Below are 25251 nucleotides of genomic sequence, written 5' to 3' on the forward strand. Positions count from 1 at the left end.
TGTAGTAAGGGTCGCTGACAATTTATTGGGAGGCAAAAACAGAGAGAAAACAAATTGGCAAATTTCAGAAAATCTCTGACAATGTCCTCTTCTAAGGCACCTAAACAAGCTCCAGAAGACAATTTTAAATTGATTTCAGCGCCTGCCCCCTCATCGAAATTATTAGGGAGTCCGATGGATTCTCCGACTATCCTACATGCCTCAATGCACTTGGGAAATTGGTACACGTGCCCAGGAAAGACCATTGATAGCCCATGCTTGCGTCCTAAAGGTCACAGACGCTTTAGCTGCGGGTGTCAGTAAATTGGGCAAAAATAGAACAATGTGGCACCTTTCATTGGATACAAGTACAGTGCTTTCCTACTACCTGTACTGTCAGAATTGCTGTTTCTCGCCTTTTTTTGTTTTGAACAAGTTTTTTATTTCATTTAGTGAGGGTTTTTCTTCACTCAGAGGGTTGTGAATCTTTGGAATTCTCTATCCCAAAGGGCTGTGGATGCTGTGTCGTTAAGTATATTCAAGGCTGAGAGAGATTTTTGGACTCGTGGGGAATTGAGGGATATGGGGATCGGGCAGGAAAGTGGAGTTGAGGTCAAAGATCAGCCACGATCTTGCTGAATGGCCTACTCCTGCTCCTAATTATGTTCTTAACAGACAGTATTGCCACGGCTCCCTACAATATCACCATAACTCAAAATTAACACGCCTACTATAAGCGGTGGGGACTGTATTGCTATTTACATCTAAGTGCAGATATAAAGTAGTTTGTGTAAATTTTATATTAATGCTTTTGAAGTAGCACGGGATTGTTGTAACCTACCTTATTGAATACTTCTAATTTTTCTAATGATAGTGGTGATGTAGGTTGCATTGCATAGTAACACTGGTATTTAAAGACAGAGACAAATAACCATAGTAAACACTGTGTGTGGTTTTATCTTGCGGAACAGATTTAAGTGATTTATTGCCACTAGAGGCCCCGTTAGGATGATAACGCATGGCTGTGGTTCTTGTGATGTATGTGGAATGTAAACACTATCCACATGCTTTTCAAGTCTACAGAGTTGTGATAAATCTGCGCATATTTCACACAATCAATTCTATTTGGAAATGCCTTAAACTCTCATCGGATCTATATGGGGATAGGAGAGACCTTGCTGCTTTGTGGCTGGATTACCTTCTGAGTGTAAAAGCTGATGAAGTTGTTTAATTACTTGCCGTTACAGCAGCACTTAAGTTCTCCACTAGATGTCACAAAAGGACTTCGCAAGTTGTTTTACACTAACTCTAGCCGGTCTTATCCAATTATTTATAGTCTTGAATGTTACAGCTTTTGATGTAGGGTGTGGTAAATATGAGTAAGCCCTAGATGAAGGAAAACTCTTCACTATAAATGCAAATGACTTTCTAGGGTCTCTTAGCAAGATTTTATTTAATGTCCAATTAAATTACTGTTTGGTTACAAAATATGAATCCCTCCTACCATTGTTTATATATTTTCACAGCTTTGGTAAGCTATTTTCCCCTGGCCCAAGGCAGGTACGTGCCCTGTTCCTCTTTGGTAAGCTATCTCTCCCTGACACAGCAGTTATGCACCCTATTCCCATCCATATGCCAATGCTGCTGACAGCTGGGAGTTGTTTGAAGTGGCTTAAATGTGTTCGTTCTTCAGTTCTCTGCTCCAAGGCTTCACTTGCTTCTTCCACTGTCCGACTGAGATGCACAACTGAGAGAATCTACACATTCTTAGTATGGAGTGGCATCTTGGACCTGTGGACTGGCTTGACTTCATAAAATTAATAAATATTGAAAAAGTATACTGCTTGTTGCAACCAGTTGTTGATCACGTAACAAATATTTATGGTGTGTGGCTGGCTGGAACCTGAAAGGACAAATGCAAAAAAACCTCGACAGTGCACAATAGGTCAGTCAGCCTCTGAAAGAGAAATAAAGGTACTGTTTTTGGTTGGATCTTGTCTTTCAAATGCTGACCTGTGCCTGCCTTAAAAAAAATATTTTTTTAGATTTCCAGCATTTGTAATTCTCTCTTTATTTAAACCCAATGACCTTTATGTGTATGCATGTTTTTTGTAACTTAATGAAATGCATATGTCAGCTGGTAATGCAAGCCATAAATAACAACTGCTTTTGGTTTTCTAGGCTCTTGAGAAAAACCAGCAGTGGCTGGTTTATGACCAGCAACGTGAGGCTTATGTCAGGGGGCTGCTGGGCCGGATATTTGAGCTGGAGCAACAAATTGGTCAACGTTGTGACTCCAAAGCAGAAAGTACGGAGCTGCATCATTCCTGTAACACAAATAAAGTAACCATGTATAACATCGCACAGCTTCTTAGATGCATTTTTGTAACGTGCATGCAAGAAAGAGTATTTTCCAAAATTGTATATGGTAGTATTGTAAGTCGTGTGCAACAAGGCAGAGGTATCTTCAGACCCTAAAGTTGACTCTACCCCGTTTCCTATTTCATATGGCACCTTTCTCTTCAAATGACATGTGAACTGCAACATCTTGTTCAGAGAGAATTTTCAACCTTGTAAATACCATGTAATGCATAACTTATCCTTAATTAATGAGATAGTAACCCAATAGATTTTGAATGACCAGTACAAATCACTGAACTTGCTCATCTATGGTTTTGAGACATCTGAATCACTTGACTTGTATTGCTACCCTGTTATTTACTGTGAAGTATCACTTGATTCATTTGTCCTCTACATTAATACTAGACCCACTGTCCAAAAAGGCCTTTTAAATGTTTTGCTTGTATTATTTGTTTTCTTCCTCTTGCTCCCACTGGCCTCAACAACAATCTTCCATGCTCTTTAAAATTTGGCTCCAGGCTAGTCCTTGATTCTTTTTCTGCTGTTAAAGCAGTCTCTCGTTATTGTTTCAGTAAGAATCTTTGGTGTATTATACTTCATGCATTAGTTGATTTGTTTGTAGCCACGTTTCTAATATTTTCACTGTTGACTTTGAGTTTGAAGGTTTGCAATCAATTTGTCTTGCTATATACTTGTGCTTAGCATCAAAACTTATTCTAATCTAACCTTGAGTGTATATTTTTCACACTAATATTGCATTCAAGTGCTTGTCTAGGGATAAATGTAATATAGGAGTGCTGGCTAGGTTGGATATTTTTGTACCTGTGATGATTATAAGCACCTTGTTTTTAAAGTTTCTTTCTCCTGGATCTCAGACTTAAATTACATGTTTTGATGTTCATGCAGATCAACTGCTAGAAGATAAACAGAAATACTGCGACCGACTTTTATCTGCTAAAAAAGATTTTGAAGCACAGCATGAAATTGCAGAGCGACTGAAATCTGAGCTTTCCAATGTGAAAAAGCATTATGAAGAGAAGAGCTTGGAAGTCAAGGCCCTAAATATCAAACTACAGGCAGAACAAGGTTGTAGCAAATGGAAGGCTGATGAAGAAAAGAAGTGCTTAGCTGAAAAAATGCAGAAACTTCAAACTGAGTTGGAAACCTTAAAAACCCAATATGAAGAGGAGAAAAAAAGATCATCTGTCCTTTTGTATCAGGTAAAAATTCAATAGATTTTTCATGTATAGTCCTGGCTTTTTGTGCTACAATTATACTATTAAAACTGGTATGAATCAGTGGCAGTTTGAGGTCTGAATGCACAGCATGGAGTTGTACTGTCTGCGCATACCTCATTAACACTGATATTTGCATTCCTCAGGGTATTGCACGTGAACCGTTGAGTGTGCAACCCATGAGTGGGGTTCTCGAACATCTGGGTGTATATTGTGGGGGGGGTGTCTATGCACTTTAGTATATTCGAACTCCATATTAATTAGACTAATTTCTCACTGCTCTGATTTTCACTCTTTTAAATCTCATTAGAAAATTTACCTAAAATCAACTCTTGTGCATTTAAATCCTTTGCTGCCAATTTGATTTCTTACGGTCAGTTTGTGATGCACCCCCTGAGCGCGCACACTGCATGGTGGATTGTGGGATGGGTCTCTACCAATGTTAGCTTTTGTGCTCGGCAGTTGGTGCATACCGCTAGTGGTGGAAGACAATAAGATCTTTAGGAAATGGACATTCAGTCCAAACATGCCAGTTTCTTTTTCATAAATCAATTCTAACTACACATCATCTCACCATGTTCCCCATCCCTTCTCTCTGCAGAAATGCTTCTTATTGCCTCTTGAATGCATTTTTACTATTTACTTCAACTTGGCAACTTATTCCACAGCTTGATAACCTTTTGGATGAAAAGTTTCCCCTTACTTCCTTTCTAACGGCTAGCTTCTCAGTTTTGGTGTTTACATAGAAGATAGGAGCAGGAGTAGGCCATTCGGCCCTTCGAGCCTGCTCCGCCATTCAACGAGATCATGGCTGATCATCCAAACCCTAGCACCCGGTCCCTACACCGACAGCCATCCCACCCAAGCCCTATCCCCGTAACCCCACGTATTTAATCCCCCCTAACACTAAGGGCCAATTTTTATCATGGCCAATCAACCTAACCCGCACATCTTTGGACTGTGGGAGGAAACCGGAGCACCCGGAGGAAACCCACGCAAACACGGGGAGAATGTGCAAACTCCACACAGATAGTCACCCGAGGCCGGATTTGAACCCGGGTCCCTGGCGCTGTGAGGCAACAGTGCTAACCACTATGCCACCGTTTGAACCCTTCATCATAGTTAAAGCTAGGAACTTGTCGTGGAATATGACACTTGTGAAATTGGAAAATCATTCTGAAAGTAAGAACAGCTGAATGCTGTTGAAATCCACCCCGCACTTACTAGTAGAGAGCTAGTAAGATTACTCTTACTTGAATATTTTGTAAATTGCTAGTAAAAAATGATTGTTAAATTGCATCTTTAATGTAGAGCATCACAATCAATTATGGAACTGCAGTGTGGTATGCTGATACAGAACAGTGCTGCCGCTGCACTGCAGCTGATACTCCAGCTGATTATAGCACTTGGGTTTCTACTATGTTAAAAGGCACAATGAACAAATTTAGCAGCCATATATAAAAATAAAATTTGGATCATTATGCTAATTTTCTGTCAGCTTAGGCGCGTGTTTCAAAAGCAATCGGTGATTGTTGTTGAAATGCACTTCTTGCCAGTAGAAATCTAGCAATCATCCATTGGTGGCCTGTTCCAGAGGGCAATGACCTTCTGAGAAGAAATGCTTCCTCGCATCTAATTGATGTGGTAAGTGCCCTCCTTTTTAAGAATAGACTTAAGGTCCTGAGTGAGGGGAACATTGAAGCATTTGTGGGGTGGGAGGAGGTGGTTCGGAGTTGTGCATTGGATGGAAGAATGACTGAAAGAAGTGGTACAGAAAGATTGAGGCTATGGTGCATAAATCTATGAACCTATTAACACAGGGTTTAAATGCATTATGTATTTAGTAGGCATTGCCTCTAGTTCTATCACCAACAATTTCCAATATCTTTACATCTTTTACATTTAATCCTTTATAATTAAAAAGAACTCAACCATATCTTCTCTGAACCTATATTTGTTCAAAGTGAATAATCCTAATAGTAGAACTATTAATGTCCTCCTCAAGATGGTTAATATATATATTAAATGACCCAGCACAGAGACATAGGAACATCTGTTTATCACCAGACCATAGTTTGAGCTTTTCTTTTTGTTGGCCACCTTCTATTTACAGAACTTTGGCCAAATGCCTTAAAAACCAACAATACAGGCTGTTGTGAAGGCAATCTGCAGATTTAAGATATTTTCAGTTGCTTCTTGGACGACGTCTTCTACTTGGACCCTGTGTAGATGTGTGTTTCAAGATTACTTCAACCTGTAATTTGTTTAAAAATCAACCATTTTACATATAAAAGCTACATTTTTTTTATATCCACTGTATTCTTGTTTTTGTAGAACCAGTTTCTTCAAATGTCCTCTATAAATCGGCAAGAAGAACAGACGAGGAATAGAATGATGGAACAACAGGTATGGTAATAAACAATGCTATTCTTAAATTACAAATATGCTGAGGTTTGATCCACTGAATGCATTTATAAAATCTTTCGCTAAGTCTGAAATCCAAAATAACAACTATTTTTCATATTTGGGGCATTGAACTGTTCTGTAACTCCAGTTTGTTAATTCTAATTTTTTTCCCATCTATTTTAACTTGCAATTTGACACCTAACAATGTCCTTGCTGTTGCAAACTCTGGAGTGAATTAGGGGGTAGTAGACAAATGGAAACTGAATGTTGACTTATTGCATAATGTTTGAAATTTCTTCTTAAATAAACGATACAAAATATGTAAAGTCATAAATTCAAATTGCTCAACAGTAACCTTAAAGAAAGTCTACTCCGGGTTGGCACTATAGTCAAGGAGTGGAGACAAAGGGGATCCTGAACAAGCAGATTTTATTGTGACCAATATGCTGAACCTCTACCCTTGTTAGCAGCTGTTAAATATGAGCCAGAAATTGTCAGAGAACATAACAGTATTATTGCACCCAGCTCTTGCACTGTGAAAATAGTTTCGGAGCAATGTTTTAATCTGACCTTTTGAAAGCTATTAAACCAGATATTCAGAATGTGTCACGTGGAAATGACAAACATAAACTACATATACGCAGCATGATAATCAATCAGACTCCATTAAATCAAAGCAACCAGCTGAGTGTAAACCAACAATAATTCAACAACCACTCCAGACTGTAGAACAGAAAGTCATTGTGACTAGATCTGTGTTTAAATAAATGTAGTATTAACTTTAATGTTTAAAACATGTTTCATTTAATAGGCACACTGGTTTATGGATTATTATTTTTATTGAACTATAAATGTAAAGTTTAATTTGCATTGCTTTAGATTTTGTATAACACTAGCTTGATGTGCAGAAAACCATGCTATAATTTTAAATGTTATAATATTGGTTGTTGCTAGGATTTAAATTGACACGGCATGTATATGGTTGTTTTATATAGCCAGCACCAACTGGTTCCTTGTTGGACAGTCACAGATGCTCTGTAAAAGTAGGTAGATACTAAAATATGCAGCTAGTGAAGACTCGAAAGCTTTTCTCAATTCTGCAATGTTTTGGCCTCAAACAGTATAGAAGTAATTTTTTTTTGTTTCTGAACATTATAAAACTGCATTTATATAGTACTTGGTGCTTTTGTCTTAAACATGCTTTACAATAAACATGTCAACCTATAAAACTCCTAAGTTTACAAATGGCTTTAGAAAAAGCCAACAGTCCCACAGTAAGCTGGCAACAAAAAATGTACAACTGAAAAATAGCCCTAATTAAAGATTTATGACACAAGCCAATGCTTCAAGATGCGTGAATAAGTTAAATTGTTATAGTACATAATTCTTTTAAGTTTCATGACCAATACCTTGAAGTGATAGTTAAAGCAAATAGAGTATTGGGTTGCAAAAAGCAAAACGCTGCAGATGCTGGAAATCTGAAATAAAAACAAAAAATGCAGGAAACACTCAGCATGTCGGACAGCATCTGTGGAAAGAGTATCCTAGGTCATCGGCCTGAAACTTTAACCCTTTTGTCAGAACTGCCGAGGGTATTGGGTTGTATTGCTAGGACAATTCAATACAAAACACCATTTTAGCCTTGTACAAGACTTTGCTTAGACCTCACTTAGAAAACTGTATCCTGTTTTGGTCCCCTCACATGGCGGGTGATCTAGAGGCTTTGGAAGAGGTTCAAAAGAGGGCCACAGAAATGATACCAGCTTTAAAAAAAAAAAGTTACCCAGATAGGCATAAGAAGCAGGGTCTATTTACTTTAGAGAAATACAGACTGCAAGGGAACTAATAGGTGTTTAAAATAATAAAAGGAATTGACTATGTTCATATAGACAGATTATTTCAGTTACATCGGTTAGGAAGGATATGGGACTCTGTGTATACGTTATGCAAGGGTAGAACTAGGATAGATGTCAGTTTAATGATTAAACCTGTGTATTGATGCTCCAACACAGTCCAGTTCTCCTTAGTGGGCTACTCTTTAAATTAATCTAGACACTTGCTTTTCAGCTGAACATTTGCTCCTTAAATGAGTCACTATTACTTTTTAACCCTCACTCCTTCCTTTTGGTTAAACTCTTTCTCATAGGTGTTCACTGACCTACTAGTCAATACTCCATGGTCCAGTAAAGTAACCCACCCCAATGTTGAGCTACCCCACCTGTTTTTACTTGGTGTTCCCCACAGTTTCTCCTCTCCCCAGCGGATTCCTCAGCATAGATGAGCAGATTTAACTGACAGACCTCGCCTGAGTCGGCCCTATGAAAGTGTATTTTACTGTTAAACACTATAAAATATATCCGTGAGATATTTCATTCTCTGAAGAGCTAATGGGGAAAAGATTTGTTATTAATGAGAATTAAAATTAATTTTATTATATTAGTTTTGATGCCATTTACATGTGGCTCCTAAAACTGTTTATCTGGCTATGGTTGAACTTGTCCCAAAAAGAACAGCCACTTGCCTCTTCTGTACATGCATGACATTTCTGCTTTATGGGGCAAGTTCAGCCAGAGCTAGAAAGTAATTTTTGAAGGCACAGCATGGACAAAGGACATTAAGCTGTTCGTTTGCTCCAAAAGTTTCTAGTGATTAAACCAGCCTTCCGTGTTTATGCCAGGAGCACGAGAGCTGTTGAATTCTGTATCTATACAAGGCGTCAACATAGAAGTTTTACATCCTGCTTCTCCTATCTGTGACACTCCTCCAGACAGTGTCATCAAATAGAACTTTGTCCTTTTACATAGAAACATAGAAGATAAGAGCAGGAGTAGGCCATTTGGCCCCTCGAGCCTGCTCCGCCATTCAATGTGATCATGGCTGATCATCCAAATTCAGTACCCGGTCCCTGCTTTCTCCCCATACCCCTTGATCCCTTTAGCCTTGAGAAATATATCCAACTCCTTCTTGAATATATTTAATGAATTGGCCTCTACTGCCTTCTGTGGTAGAGAATTCCACAGGTTTACCACTCTCTGGGTGAAGAAATTCCTCCTCATCTCTGTCCTAAATGGCCTACCCCTTATCCTTAGACTGTGACCCCTGGTTCTGGACTCCCTGACCATCGGGAACATTCTTCCAGCATCTAGTCTGTCCATTCCTGTCAGAATTTTATAAGTTTCAATGAGATCCCCTCTCATTCTTCTAAACTCCAGCGAGTACAAGCCCAATCGACCCAATCTCTCCTCAGACGTCATTGCTGCCATCCCAGGTATCAGCCTGGTGAATCTTCGCTGAACTCCTTCCATGGCAAGAACATCCTTCCTCAGATAAGGCGACCAAAACTGCACACAATCCTCAAGATGTGGTCTCACCAAGGCCCTGTACAACTGCAGCAAGACATCCTTGTTCCTGTACTCAAACCCTCTTGCTACGAAGGCCAACATACCATTTGCCTTCTTAACCGCCTGCTGCACCTGCATGCTTACCTTCAGCGACTGGTGCACAAGGACACCCAGGTCTCATTGCACTTCCCCTTCTCCCAATCTATTGCCATTCAGATAATAATCTGCCTTCCTGTTTTTGCTACCAAAGTGGATAACCGCACATTTATCCACGTTATATTGCATCTGCCATGCTTCTGCCCAATTACCCAACCTGTCCAAATCATCCTGGAGTTTCTCGGCATCCTCCTCACAGCACACGCCCACCCAGCTTTGTGTCATCTGCAAATTTGGAGATATTACATCTAGTTCCCTTGTCTAGATCATTAATATATATTGTGAATAGTTGGGGTCCAAGGACCGATCCCTGCGGTACCCCACTCGTCACTGCTTGCCACTCGGAAAAAGACCCGTTTATTCCAACTCTCTGCTTTCTGTCTGCCAACCAGTTCTCTATCCAAGTCAGTACCTTGCCCCCAATCCCATGTGCCTTAACTTTACATGCTAATCTCTTATGCGGGACCTTATCGAAAGCCTTCTGAAAGTCCAAATACACCACATCCACTGGTTCTCCCTTACCTATTTTACCAGTTACCTCCTCAAAAAATTCCAGTAGATTAGTCAAGCACAATTTTCCCTTTGTAAATCCATTTTGACTTTGTCCGATCCTGTCACTGTTTTCCAAGTGCTCTGCTATTACATCTTTTATGATGGACTCTAGCATTTTCCCCACTACCGATGTCAGACTGTAATTCTCCGTTTTCTCACTCCACAATTCAAAAAAGGTGGTAGAAACATTAGCTACCCTCCAATCCATGGGTACTGTTCCAGATTCCATCGAATGTTGGAAGATGATCAGCAATGCATCTACTATTTCTAGGGCCACTTCCTTAAGTACCCTAGGATGTAGATTATCAGGCCCTGGGGATTTATCGGCCTTCAATCCCATCAATTTCCTTAACACCATTTCCCTTCAAAAAGTGATTTCTTTCAGTTCCTCCCTTTCATCAGACCCTATGTTCCCCGACATCTCTGGGAGGTTATTTGTGTCCTCCTTTGTGAAGACAGAACCAAAATATGTATTTAATTGTTCTGCCATTTCTTTGTTCCCCATTATAAATTCCCCTGATTCTGACTGCAAGGGACCTATGCTTGACTTCACCAATCTTTTTCTCTTCACATATCTATAAAAGCTTTTACAGTCAGTTTTTATGTTCCCTGAAATCTTACACTCATATTCTATGTTCCTCCTCTTAATTAATCCCTTTGTCCTCCTTTGTTGAATCCTAAACTGCTCCCAATCCTCTGGATTACTGCTTTTTCTGGCCAATTTATATGTCCTCTCCTTGGATCTTATGCTATCCCTAATTTCCCTTGTTAGCCACGGTTGAGTCACCTTTTTTGTTTTATTTTTATGCCAAACTGGGATGAACAAATTCTGTAGTTCATCCATGCGGTCTTTGAATGTTTGCCATTGCCTATCCACCGTCAACCCTTTGAGTGACATTCCCCAATCAATCCTACCCAACTCGCGCCTCATACCATCATAGTTTCCTTTGTTTAAATTCAGGACCCTAGTCTCTGAGTCAACAACTTCATTCTCCATCTTAATGAAGAATTCGATCATATTATGATCGCTCTGACCCAAGGGGCCTCGTACAACAAGATTGTTAATTAATCCTTTCTCGTTACATAATACCCAGTCTAAGATGGCCTGATCTCTGGTTGGTTCCTCGACATATTGGTCCAGGAAACCATCCCGTAAACACCCCAGGACTTCCTCCTCCACAATATTGTTACTAATTTGGTTAGCCCAATTTATATGTAGATTAAAGTCACCCATGATGACTGCTGTGCCCTTATTGCACGCTTCTCTAATTTCCCTTTTAATGCCATCCCCCAACCTCCGCATTACTGTTTGGAGGTCTATATACCACTCCCACTAATGTTTTCTGCCCCTTGGTATTTCTCAGTTCTCCCCATACAGATTCCACATCATCAGAGCTAATATCCTTCCTTACAATTGTGTTAATCCCTTCTTTAACCAGCAATGCTACCCCACCTCCCTTTCCTTTTTGCCTATCTTTCCTGAATATTGAATACCCCTTTTTATACATAGCTCAAAGCAGGGTTGACCATCACTTGTTGAGCTACAGTTGTTGAGTAGTCATTATGGGATTAGACTTTTTTTATTCGTTCCTGGGACATGGGCGTCGCTGGCATGGCCAGCATTTATTGCTGATCCCTAATTGCCCTTGAGAAGGTGGTGCTGAGCTGCTGCCTTGAACTGCTGTTCTTTGTAGCACTTTGGTACAACTGAGTGGCTTGCTGGGCCATCTGAGGGCAGTTAAGAGTCAACCACATTGCTGTTGGTCTGGAGTCACATATAGGCCAGACCAGGTAAGAACAGCAGATTTCCTTCCCTAAAGGACATCAGTGAACCAAATGGGTTTTTACAACAATCTGGTAGTTTCATGGTCACCATTACTGACACTAGCTTTTTAATTACAGATTTATTTAATTAACTGAATTCAAATTCTGGAGCTGCTATGTTGGGATTTGAACTCATGTTTCCAGATCATTAGTCCAGGCCTCTGATTACTAGCCCAGTAACATAACCACTATGCTACTGTTACCGAGAAAGTCGACAGTTCAGTAGAATTTTTCCACTTTGTTTCTCTGCTGCAGCAACCACCAGGGTCAAATTCATGCAACAGATGTCCTGGTTGCAGTTGCATAGTGTCATGCTTTTACATCCTCTAGTATCCCCCCAAAAACCTATGTTCCCAAATCATCAAGGTTATTCCAGGGCTAGTCATAGAATGGTTACAGCACAGGAGTCCATTCGGCCCGACGAGCCCGTGCTGGCTCTCTCAGAGCACTTCAGCTGGTCCCACTCCCCCCGCCCCTTCCCCACAGCCCTGCAAACTTTTTTCCTTCGGGTACTTATACAATTCCCTTTTGAAAGCCACGATTGAATCTGCCTCCACCACCCTTTCAGGCAGTGCATTCCAAATCATAACCACTCGCTACGTAAAAAATGTTTTCCTCATGTCGTCTTTGGTTTAAAGGAACTCCACTGACTTTGTTAATTTAACCCTTTTGTGAACTGGTTCAAAACTGCTGTTATTTAGAAAGAAACATAGAAAAAATAGGAGCAGGAGTCGGCCATTCAATATGATCATGGCTGATCCTCCATCTCAATACCATATTCCCGCTCTCTCCCCATACCCCTTGATGCCTTTTGTGTCTAGAAATCTATCTCTTTCTTAAATGTATTCAGTGACTTGGCCTCCACAGCCTTTGTGATAGAGAATTTCACAGGTTCACCATCCTCTGAGTGAAGACATTTCTCCTCATCTCTGTCCTAAATGTCCTACCCCGTATCCTGAGACTGTGACCCCTCGTCCTAGACCCCCCCACCAAAAGCCAGGGGGGAAAACATCCTCCCTGTATCCAGTCTGTCTAGCCCTGTCAGAATTTTATACATTTCAATGAGATCCCCTCTCATTCTTCTAAACTCTCGTGAATACAGGCCTAATCGAACCAATCTCTCCTCGTACGACAGTCCTGCCATCCCAGGAATCGGTCTGGTATTTGACAGGACTTAAGTAACTGGCTGTTACTGCATGCTTTTGTAAATGACCCAATCTATTAATAAACTTGTTGGATGGTTCAGTCTGGTCTAAGTGATTCGAATTGTCTTCTGATGCAATGTGGGCTTGCAGTGGCAGGTCTTGCTCCAGGTTTACCTGTGACAGTTGATTTTTATATTTGGTACGAGAGAGAATATTCACAGAAGCTCGAATCATTATAGTCTCCTCTACTTCCATGAATGAATGAATTTTGTTAGTCTCCGTTCTATTGCAATTGGTTACAGGTCTGCAGCACAAAGCTACCAATGAGAAATCACGCAGGTCACAACAATGATTAGTGTGGGGAGTAGTGTTCAATTCCTCAGCACTAGCATTCTTCACCTTGATCACCAAAACTAAATTGAGAATTTGTTTTGTGCTATGGATGAGTATTATAAGCTTTTTTCAAAAGCCTCTTTCTTCATACTTGAATTATCTGCTTTTTTTGCAAGACAAAGGAAAAGAGCATTTCAACATGTAAACTATGTGCTTCTTTATTGTAAATTAACTTCAGTTGTGAAGTTACTAATTTTACTTTTTTACCACATTTTGAATCTTTTATAGATGCAAACCATTACTATAGACTTTGAGCACGAGAAACATGATCGTCAAAATCTGCAACATCAGTTGCACAAAGTCTTGAAAGAACTGTGTAAGGCACGAGAGCAGATCACAAGGCTTGAGAATACAGTAAGGATCAAGATCATTTGCTTGAATAGAATCCATTGTAAAGATTCTGTGGTTGACTTTCATATGAGGTGGGGCAGTGAGCGGAGCAATCGGGAGACATGCACCATGGCATTGACGAAGGGCCAGAACCATTTTCATGGTCCGGCCTCATTTTAATATTCAGGCCGAACTGCCTGCGATTTGGGGAGCTGACTGACCGCTAGCCAATTTGAGGGGTGGGGGGTGCCGGAAGATCCGGCAACTTCTCTGTGGACCCGAGTTGGCATTTTCTGATTAAAGTGAGGGGGGGCTGGTGTGGTTGGTCCTAGGTGAGTGCTGCGGAGGAGTGGGCATCAGGCAGGTTGATTTTTGTGGGGTCAGGAGAAGCATTACTTCAACAACAAAAAAATGTGTATAATGGTGGCACTTGGAGTGAGAATAACTGTAGAAGAGTTGTAAATCCATTGCAACATGAATATGCTCTCGGGTTTCATGTCACTTGCATGTGATGTACAAACCGATGAGTGAGCAGAGGCTAGATAGTGCAATCTTGTGTACTACTTTCCCTAACCTCTAATGTTACTTCCTGGGGGAAGGAAAGATATTTAAAAAAATCCGTGGCCAATTTCAGGAAAAGCTCTGGGGAAACTCCCGTTTCCATAAGACAAGCAAGCACCAGGAGACCACGGTCACTCATAACTCATCATTAGGTTAATTTATCTAACCCACACATCCTCTATAGGCCCTAGTGTTACCATACTTAGCACATCCACCAGTGACCTGTTCTAGAGAGTGATTGCTTCCTGCACCTGAGTCTGCCTACATATTATAGATATTCAATATCCATTCTGTATCAATTTAGAATATCCAAATCAACATCCAATTTTTAAAATATAATTTCAAAAATCTCTTGTATCCTTCCTGAGCCAAATGTGGAGACCAGAACTGGACACAATACTCAATATACGAATAAACCAAAGCCTTTTGTAACCTAAGTAGGAACATAAGAATTGTAAGATGATAAAAGACCTCTGTCCATCTAGTTCATCTTCTACCATTTATTTACATGTTCATGGGATGTGGGCATCGCTAGCATGGCCCATTTTCCCCCATCCCTAAATGCCCTTGAGAAGGTGGTGGTGAGCTGCTGTCTTGAACCGCGGTAGTCCGTTAGGTGAAGGTAGTCCCACAGTGATGTTAGGGAGGGAGTTCCAGGATTTTGACCCAGCGACGATGAATTAAAAGTCGATATTTCCAAATCGGGATGGTGTGTGACTTGGAGGTGATGGTGTTTTTGTGCACCTGCTGATCTTGTCCTAGGTGGTAGAGGTTTCAGGTTTGGGAGGTGCTTACCATCCTGATAAGTCAATGTGCAGCAATCTGAATTATTCTGGGATCAATTTGTCTCATTTTTATTATGTTTTGCTTGATTTTTTTTTTTTACAAATGCCATCCAGCCACTAAAGCTTTCCCAGATTTTTTTTCTCTGAAGGAGGTTTTAGCTGATATTGCAACAAGAATTTGCAACTTTATTAATCCAGACAGGACCTTTTGGGCAGTTCAGTGTGCAGCTGATGTATATTTTTAATCTATTCATTTTGCATGCTATAGAGAACGTAGCATTCCCAGTAAAAAGAAATACTTGCATTTATATAGCGTCTTTCACAACCTCAGGTTGTCCCAAAGTGCTTTACAGCCAATGAAGTACTTTTAAAGTGTAGTCACTGTTGTAATGTAGTAAGCTCACTGTTTTGACCTTTTAGCCTCTTTTGAGAGGATTTTCTGGATCTGTAGGAACTCCATGTACAAGGTTATTTTGCACCCACCAGGTTAGACACGAGCTCTATTCAGCAGCTAAAATTAGGCAGATTTTATGTTTTAGGTGAGGTTTTCTTCAGCATCCCATGTAAACGCATGGTCTTTCCCCAACTCATCTTACACATGTTAGTCATTATGCTGCTATCACGCAACCAACAACCTAACTATCTGCACCAGGTTAATGACGACAACCTTTTGGGCAATGAGATCCCCACAATTCATTTATTTTCAACCTTTCTCATTTCGGGTCTAGTACGCAGTTTATGGCTTTCTTATGGCAGTAATGCAGCTTATTGTCTGCTTCGCTCAGGAAAGTCAGCTGAATGTCTATCCAGCTTTGTGAAAGGTACTTGGAAAATAAAACCATTTATTATTTGAGGCTACTTGGAATTTATATCTTCCTCTTCACAATCACCTGCTTGATCCATTGGAATACAAGGGCCCTGAATTTGCGGTTGGGGACGTACCTCCAGAGTATGCCTCCGACCCGCAAAATATTTTTGAACTTTCCTCCTGGCTCCAAAGCTACAGAGAGTTCAGGTCTCGAGCCTGCAGGTGTACGCCTGTGTAAAGGCCCAGGGAGGCAGGCCAATCGGAAGTGTCCCTGGATCACATGGGCCAGATCCTTCAATGAGAAAGGAGGATTCCATTGACACACAGAATCCCCATAAACCCTAATGGAATCCCAAAATAATTAAACAATTTAGACAACTGCAATAAAAATAAATGTTCTCATTTTCAAATTTAATTAAAAGTCCCTTCAATATAGCAAATACAATAATATTTAATTTTTTGAAAAATAATTTTTAACATTTTAATCTGGGCCAAAATTAGCACAAACTAATTTTAAGTGTGCATCTTTTTTTATTTTTAAATTTAAGATTTATATTAACCTTTATGCTGGTGAAAGCCAGCCCTACGCCTGCTTTTACCAGGTGTAAGAGTTTCATGGGCATTTGCTGGACAGTAGTTGGGCAAATAGCCCAACTCTGCGTCTATGAAAGTGAATTTCAGTCGGTTCGGTAGATCTGTCGAGGCGTACTTGCGGGGCCTTTCAGAATGCTTACGACGGCGTACGCTGAGCGTGCCCAGTCATCAGGACCACACATTCCGGGCCATGGTTTTCTGTTGTGTTTCTATCAATGTTTGCTCCTATTTTTCCTTACTGAGTTGGTGGACCCAACTTGCAAATATTTTGTGAATCTGAAGTGATAGCTGCTTTGTAGAGTACACTAAACAATATTTAGCTTGTATGATTTGACTTTTTAATTTTCTCTGAAAATCACTGCCGTCTTGTCCTCCAGATCGAAATGGGTAGTATGCCTTAAAATTACTGTAATGTGGCTTCTGACATTTTTTTCCAAATCATATAATCCAGATTGAACATTCATTTTAATGTGAATCTAGCTTTAAATTTGCAAAATACTTGGCTTCTTAAGACTGCTGGAATGCTTTTTATATAATTTTAAATAATTGATTTTTAAAATATATATATCTTTGTTTTAGCAAGTACAAGACATCTGCCTCCCCGAGCCAGTGTTGTACAGAAAAGGTGAAGATAAAGACAAATTGATTTCGCCAAAATCCAATAATCATCTTGATGAGAGTTTCTTGGAATGTCCCAAGTGCAAAGCTCAATACCCCACCAGTCAGCACCGTGACCTGCTGGACCATGTTGACTATTGCAATTACTAAAATCCGTGCTCTCTTTCTCCTTTATTGCGACTCAAAATTTGCAATCTAAAATCTGTGGCGTTGGAGGGAAAAATTATTTGGGCATTAAATGAGTTTGGTCATTAGTAAGAATATAATTCAGAAGGTTGAGCAACTCTAATCACTGACTCAACTCATTTGCCAGCTTAAATACATTTGGGAAGGGTTAGCTTAATTTTCACTGTCCCTTGTTTCTTGAAGCAGCACTGACCACCACACAAAAAAAAAAATTCAGGATTGGATCTCCATTTGTCTTGAAATGCTCACTCTATTAATCAAGTGGGAAATGTCTATAGTATATCATGCCTAAAAATAATTCCTGCCCTTTTTTATAAAAAAAAAAGTCAGAGCATTTCAGACTATGGAATTCAATGCCTCTATCTAAACTACATAAGCACAACCCATTTGTGACCTCTTTAGGCTTTGTTGGGTGGTCCACTGATGCCATTGGTTAAGGCTTCTGTCCTGCGGGTCAGTGTAGTCTTGAACTGCATTCAGTTCCAAGCTGGTAGGGTGAAGTAAAATTGGGGTATCAGGTGTTGTTTATGGCCAGAATACATCTTCACTGAATGATTAGCACTCCAGAGCTTTGCTGCCATCCCTTAATATGTTCTTTAACAGAGTAAAAGGGGTATTAAAATTTGCTTTTTCCCCTTGCATTTTGCTATTTGATTTGCACATGAAAGTAGAACTATGAAAGAGTTCACATTACTTGCATTCAGTAAGTTTGCTATGCATCTAAAATCTAATCTGTTGCACTAGTTTTCTTATTTGGGAATATCCTTTTTTGATATGAAATATATTTTACTGTTTTTTAATAGTTTATTGTAATTTAAAGCTGCAGTACAATACCTCCTGTTCCTCCATAAACCTGTTAAACTTAGACAACTGTAGTCTATTCTTTCAAGTGTGTTGACATGCCTCACCATAAACAATGATGCCGTTCTCTGCCTCTGGTTCCACACTTTGGAGTTCCTGACCTCGTGCAAAGCTATCTGAGGAGCCACAAATCCTGCTGCCTACTCTGCTTACTAGCTAGTTCAGAGGCCTGGTGTAAGGTGTCTTAGATGGCTGCCTACTTTCTTGGTCAGTGAATGTTATTTGGAAGTCTTAAGATGTCATTTTCCTTTTTTTAAATAAACAATTTTACACATTTATTACCTATCCATTTGCAGTGGATAATCATCTTATAAAAGTAATGGTGTTCAGGCACAAATGTGTATAGTATACAGTGTGTTCAATGCACCAAAAGTCAACTGAAGTGTGGATGACAACAGTGTTACAGAAACCTTAAATTGTTGGGGTCCAATTAGTATTAGCTTTGAATGAAGAACAGATTACTGAGTACAACTCAGTTTCAAATATATGGTTTTATTGCAGGTAGCACTGATGGAAGGTTTACTGCAGCTTTTTTCAAGTTACAGCAAGATATTGAGACAAAAAGTATTGAATAAATGCTACTGTTGAAAGTATTCTAATTATTTCAGAACAATTTATTTAATGACTGTCTGTCTTTAGATTTTCAGGTGTTTTAAATGCTCCTTTTGGTTTAAGATATAAGCATGCAACCTTTTACGAAAAGAGCTCACTGACCTCTTGTAGAAAAGTAATGGTGCAGGTTCCTCCTTCCATATTCATTCTTCACCTGACTCTGTGTCTCTGTTCAGTGATATTTTTTGGATATATCAGAATTTGAATCTGTTCTACTTTGCCTACTTCAGGCTTAAGGTACAGTGTAAACAATGTGTAGGATGGCTTCAAATTTAGCCTACATCCATGGTGTGTACTGCAGAGCCAGAACTACAATAGTTTCCTTCCATTCTATTGAATGTTTATAATTTTATAAACATTTTGAAAGGTGCATACTTTTAAGGATCATTTTCTTCACCACCCATTGTAGCTCAGAAGATAGGATGCCGATCAGTTCCTAAACTCATGCCATTCTTGAGCCAGGCACTATAGGTGGCCTGAAGCTTTTTCCAACTTCTTCCTCGCACAGTATTGTAGGGAAGGTCCTGGTCTCTGGAACCTCACTGTGCCAGCACAGCTAAGACTAGCAGCTCTGTTGGATAAAGCCGGGAGGGAGATTGCAGATGTGAATTGTGATTCCCAATACACTGCTGCCCAACTTTATTCCTCCCACAAACAAATTTTCAGATACCTCTCCCAAATTCCCCTCCTATATGTGAATGTAGTGCTAGTAAATTAGCTTGAATACTGACATTTGAATCCACAAACCAGTAACCTCCTAGAAATCCAATATTTTTACATAACTTAAATTATTTAGGTGAAGTCAGAGCAGGTTATATAAAATTTTATTTCCCACTTTTTAGCTATTAGTCTATTTTTATAACTGTATATACTTGGAGTGGTGAAAATTCCAGCCAATTTGTCTGTTTTCTTTTTGCTTATGGGAATCCATTTATTTGTAAAACCAAACATTGCCAGTCTGTTTATATGTAACTTTTAATAAATGTCAGATGATTCAATAAGTGGTTTGGCCTCATTTTCTTTTCTTGCGTCAATGTAGATCTTTCAGAACATTTTGATGTTCATAAGAACATAAGAAATAGGAGCAGGAATAGGCCATTTGGCCCCTTGAGCCTGCTCTGCCATTCAATAAGATCATGGCTGATCTTCTCCCTCAACTCCACCTTCCTGCACTATCCCCATATCCCTTGATTCTCTTAACATCCAAAAATCTATCGATCTCTGTCTTGAATATACTCCACGACTGAGCCTCCACAGCCCTCTGGGGGTAGAGAATTCCAATGATTCATAACCCTTTGAGTGAAGCAATTTCTCCTCATCTCAGTCCTAAATGGCTGACCCCTTATTCTGAGTTGGTGACCCTTGGTTCTAGATTCTCCAGCCAGGGGAAACCCCCTCCCTGCATCTACCCTGTCAAGCCCTGTAAGATTTTGTATGTTTCAATGAGATCACCTCTCATGCTTCTAAACTAGAGAATATAGGCCGAGTCTACTCAATCTCTCCTCATAGGGCAATCCCCCACATCCCAGGAATCAGTCTGGTGAACCTTCGTTGCACTCCCTCTATGGCAAGTATATCCTTCTTTGGGTAAGGAGACCAAAACTACACAATTTCCAGGTGTGGTCTCACCAGGGCCCTATATAATTGCAGTAAGACGCCTTTACTCTTGTACTCGAATCCTCTTGTAATAAAGGCCAACATACCATTTGCTTTCCGAATTGCTTGCTGTACCTGTATGTTAACTTTCAGTGATTCGTGTACAAGAACATCCAGGTGCCTCTGAACACCAACATTTCCCAATCACCATTTAAAAAAAAAAAAAATACTCTGCTTTTCTATTTTTCCTACCAAAGTGGATAACTTCACATTTCTCCACATTATATTCCATTTGCCATGTTCTTGCCCACTCACTTAGCCTGTCTATATCCCCTTGAAGCCTCTTTGCATCCTCCTCACAACTTACATTCCCACCTAGCTTTGTATCATCAGCAAACTTGGATATATTACATTTGGTCCCCTCATCCAAATCATTGACGTAGATTGTGAATAGCTGAGGCCCAAGCACTGAGCGTTGTGGTACCCCACTAGTTATAGCCTGCCAACCCAAAAATGACCCATTTATTCCTACTCTGTTTTCTGTCCGTTAACCAATCCTCAATCCATGCTAGTATATTGCCCCCAATCCCATGAGCTCTAATTTAGTTTAATAATCTCTTGTGTGGCACCTTATCGAATGCCTTCTGAAAATCCAAATACATCACTTCCACTGGTTCCTCCTTATCTATTCTGCTAGTTACAACCTCAAAAAACTAAGATTTGTCAAAAGCGATTTCCTTTTCATAAATCCGTGTTGACTGCCCAATCCAATTATTTTCTAAGTGCCCTGTTACCACGTCCTTAATAATAGATTCTAGCATTTTCCCTACTACTGATGTCAGACTAACTGGTCTGTAGTTCCCTGTTTTCTCTCCCTCTTAAATAGTGGGGTACATTTGCTACCTTTCAAACTGCAGGAACCGTTCTAGAATCTGGAATTTTGTAAGATGACAACCAATGCATCCACTATCTCTATAGTCACCTTTAAAACCCTAGGATGTAGGCCATCAGGTCCAAGGGATTTATTGGCTTTCAGTCCCATTAATTTCTTCAGTACTATTTTTTTACTAATAATTTCTTTCAGTTCTTCATTCTCGCTTGACCCTTGGTTCTCCACTATTTCCGGGAGGTTTTTGCCTCTTTTTCAGTGAAGACAGACGCACAGTACAGTATTTGTTTAATTTCTCTGCCATTTCCTTATTCCCATTATAATTTCTCCTGTCTCGGCCTGTAAGGGACCAATGTTTAGTTTGCTAATCTTTTTACATACCTATAGAAGCTTTTACAGTCTGTTTTTATGTCTCTCGCTAGTTTATTCATTTTATTTTCCCTTTATCAATTTCTTGGTCCGCCTTTGCTGAATTCTAAAATCCTCAGGCTTACTACTTGTTTTGGCAACATTATAAGCCTCTTCCTTTAATACTATCTTTAATTTCTCTTGTTAGCCACGGTTGGACCATTTTTCCTGTGGTGTTTTTATTCCTTAAGGGAATGTATATTTGTTGCGAATTATGAATTATTTTTTTTAATGTTTGCTATTGCTTTTCTTCTGTCGCAGCTTTTAATCTAGTTTCCCAACCTACCTTGGCCAACTCGCTTCTCATACCTATGTAGTTTGCTTTGTTCAGATTTAGGACCCTAGTTTTGGACTTCACTAAATCACTCTCAAACTCAACATAACATAAAATTTGATCATATTATGACCACTGCTCCCTGAGGCTTCTTTACTATGAAGTAAGAGATTAAAATTGAGCGTAACAGGGCACGTTTAGTAGAACGCAATTGCGGCCACAGAATGTTTAAAGATGAAATGTACTAATTATTTGTATGTTTAATTGCAGAAATGACCATACCAGTTTAGAGAGATGAAACTTACAAAAAGAAACACTGACATAACCCTTTTCTGGAAAAACAAAACTTAGCAGTGGCCAGAAGAGGAATGACTCGTTTCCCAGAAATCACATGACCTGGATGACTCATTTCCAAGAAATCAGTGGGTCTACATGCCCCTTCAGTGAAAAGTGAAACTTATGTTATAGGCTATTTTGTATAAGTTAGACACTCCTAGATAGTGATTAATGTATAAACTTTTAAATCGATCGGATCTCTGAAGAGGGAGGGATTGGAAAATGTGTGTAACCCCTTCACGGTTCTCTAGATATATGTGAGATGTGGTCTCTGTTGTAGACAGTATTCTATAGTCCAGTAAGGAGATCACTACTACAATGGCTTAATTCTAATTATCTTACTTTATAGTTTTAACGTCAGACAGTATAAGAAGATTACGGGTCAACGACCTAAATTAGACATTTGCATACATTAGAATGAATCTAGACATAATAAACATACATTCTCCATTTATATAGATTCAAAGGAGAATCTGTCCCTGTGTCCAAATTCGAGTGCACTCTTTCGTTGGCGCGCTTAAGTTGGAGCTCATGGTATGTATAATGTCTGCAAGACTTACGACTCCGAACCCCTTCGTTGAATTCTCTTCACGATCACTGAATCCCACTTTGAGTTCTGGATGCAGAGCTACTAATACGAAGGGCGGCGGCCGAGTTTGGAAGCCCGGGATGGGATGCGGCAGCCATTTGCCTCCTGAGCCCTCTTTTCAGAGCTCCTCTTTCCCGCTTGAAAAAAACCCAACTCCACCCCTTCCTCCTGGGGTTTCTGCCTGGAGACTGCGCAGCCTCACTGTCTGCAACAGTTGATACTGGTGCAGAATTATGGAAAGTCTGCTCTTAGTCACATTGTGTCCTTAAAAGTTCTTGCCGTACCTTCACATGGGCAACTTTAACCCAGGGATTTATAACAATGATAATACAGTGTCTAAGTTAAAGATTGATAACCATACTTAGCGTACATAACATTTCCAGTGGGTATTACACTCCCCCCCCCCCCCCCCCCCCCCCCCCCCCCCACCAAATATAGGCATATCCCCATGACTAATGAACTTTACACATAAGTGGTTGCATGCTTCCCAACCATGTATAAAGGGAGGTAACATATCGAACCGTAGGGGCTATCATTACACTTGGCACTCCTAGTGTACTGTATGTCCATCTTTCAGGAACCTTCTTAACTCGCTGTGAGCTCCTTATTTCGGATACCCGGTCTTCAGTTCCTTCAACTACGTTGGAGGCGTTGGTTCCTTTGTTATCATGCCTTTCAGTCTCTTTTATCTCCTTCTCGGAAGCATCTGGTTCTTCCCAGACCATGTCCAAGTCTGAGCTAAATGGTTCAGACAATTCATCCAGATTCTGTCTTATGCATCTTTCTGGGAGGTTGTACCATAGATCCCATTCTTCATCTTCCGACTCATCAGGTTCCTCATGATCCACACACTGTGTGATGGGTTTTCTGTCTTCTGGAACAAAGTTTTCCTGGTTTCTCGTTTCTTTCCTTCTTCTTCTCTGCAGGGTTCTCCTACTAGGTGTCGGCTCATTATCCGCTGGCGGATCCAGACGCACTTGCTGTCCCAATGGCAGGATATGATTCCGGTGCAGTATTTTTATGGGTCCATTCCCACCTGCAGGTTTTAGCCGAAACACAGGTAGTTGTGACATTTGATTTTCAACAATGTAAGGTGTAGAAGCCCAGCGGTCTGCTAACTTATGTTTCCCTTGAAGTCCTAGGTTCCGTATGAGAACTCGGTCACCAGGCATGAGTTGGGAAAAACGGATCTTCTGGTCATACCTCTGCTTATTTCCTTTATTCTGTTTGGCAGAAACAGACTCAGCAAGTTCATAAGCAGCTTGCAATTCCTTTCTCATGTCAGATACATACTTGAGGTAAGTTCTCTGTGATGTGCCATCACTGGATACTCCGAAACACAAATCCACCGGCATCCTCGCTTCACGTCCAAACATGAGGTAGTACGGTGAAAAACCAGTAGCGTCATTTCGGGTACAATTATAAGAATGAACAAGATGTCCAATGTGCCGACTCCACTTGTTCTTTCGCTTTGAACCCAGTGTTCCAAGCATGTCTAACAAAGTACGGTTAAACCGCTCAGGTTGAGGATCTCCCTGAGGATGGTATGGAGTTGTTCTTGACTTCTCAATCCCGAGCATGGACAACAACTCATGTATAAGTCTACTTTCAAAGTCTCTACCTTGATCACTGTTTTTTCGCTTTGGCAGTCCATAGTGGATGAAGTATTTCTCCCACAACACTTTGGCAACGGTGGATGCTTTCTGATCCTTTGTGGGGAAAAGCTTGGGCGTAGCGAGTATAATGATCTGTAATGACCAAGACATTTGCGGTATTGCTGGAATCGGGTTCGATGGACAGAAAATCCATACAGACCAGGTCTAGAGGTCCATCACTTTGCATGTGAAACAGAGGAGCAACTCTTTTAGGTAAAGTCTTTCTCTGGACACAACGTGCACAGGACTTGCAGAACTCCTCAACCGCAGACTTCATACGCGGCCAATAGAATCTGTCCTTGACCAACCTTATCTACTCCCAGATGACCTGCGTCATCATGCAAAGACTTCATCACTATTTCCCTGTACTTTTCAGGCAGGACCAACTGTGAGTGACATGGTTTAGTGGGTGGGTGAGTGATTCTACACAACACTCCCTCTTTAATTTCCAAGTGGTCCCACTCTCTTAGGAGCAGACGACAGTCAGGATGTTTTGATTTGTCGATCTGTGTAATATCACCCAGACAGAGAGCTGAAAACACCTCATGAATACAGGGATCCTCCTGTTGTGCTTTGGATATTTCAGATGAACACAACATGGGTAAGTTTTGTACATCCAAACTGGAAAGGTTGCAAAATGCCTGGGGAACAGCATGCATTGACGCTCCCAAGTGGTCAATCTCTCGGGCATGAAATGAATCCTTTGGTCCAGATACCACGGACATCTGACACATTACTTTCACATCTGCTGAAGCAA

The 25251-nt window shown here is 40.3% G+C and overlaps 1 protein-coding gene across 1 annotated transcript in view; it reads left to right on the forward strand.

Moving 5' to 3' along the window:
• The window catches only part of cep55l (centrosomal protein 55 like), a 29992-nt gene extending 10244 nt beyond the window's left edge, over positions 1 to 19748 (forward strand). Inside the window, exons 4-8 of the mRNA XM_085994799.1 lie at positions 2161 to 2287; positions 3247 to 3560; positions 5910 to 5981; positions 13621 to 13746; positions 17050 to 19748. Coding sequence (XP_085850925.1) covers positions 2161 to 2287; positions 3247 to 3560; positions 5910 to 5981; positions 13621 to 13746; positions 17050 to 17238 — 828 coding nt within the window. The 3' untranslated portion in view covers positions 17239 to 19748. The remainder of the gene's footprint in view (positions 1 to 2160; positions 2288 to 3246; positions 3561 to 5909; positions 5982 to 13620; positions 13747 to 17049) is intronic.
• The last annotated feature ends 5503 nt before the right edge of the window (positions 19749 to 25251 follow it).

The sequence above is a fragment of the Somniosus microcephalus genome, chromosome 8 (genome assembly GCF_052327205.1).
Source record: "Somniosus microcephalus isolate GS21.2 chromosome 8, FLI_Smic_1.0, whole genome shotgun sequence".
Taxonomy (NCBI): domain Eukaryota; kingdom Metazoa; phylum Chordata; class Chondrichthyes; order Squaliformes; family Somniosidae; genus Somniosus; species Somniosus microcephalus.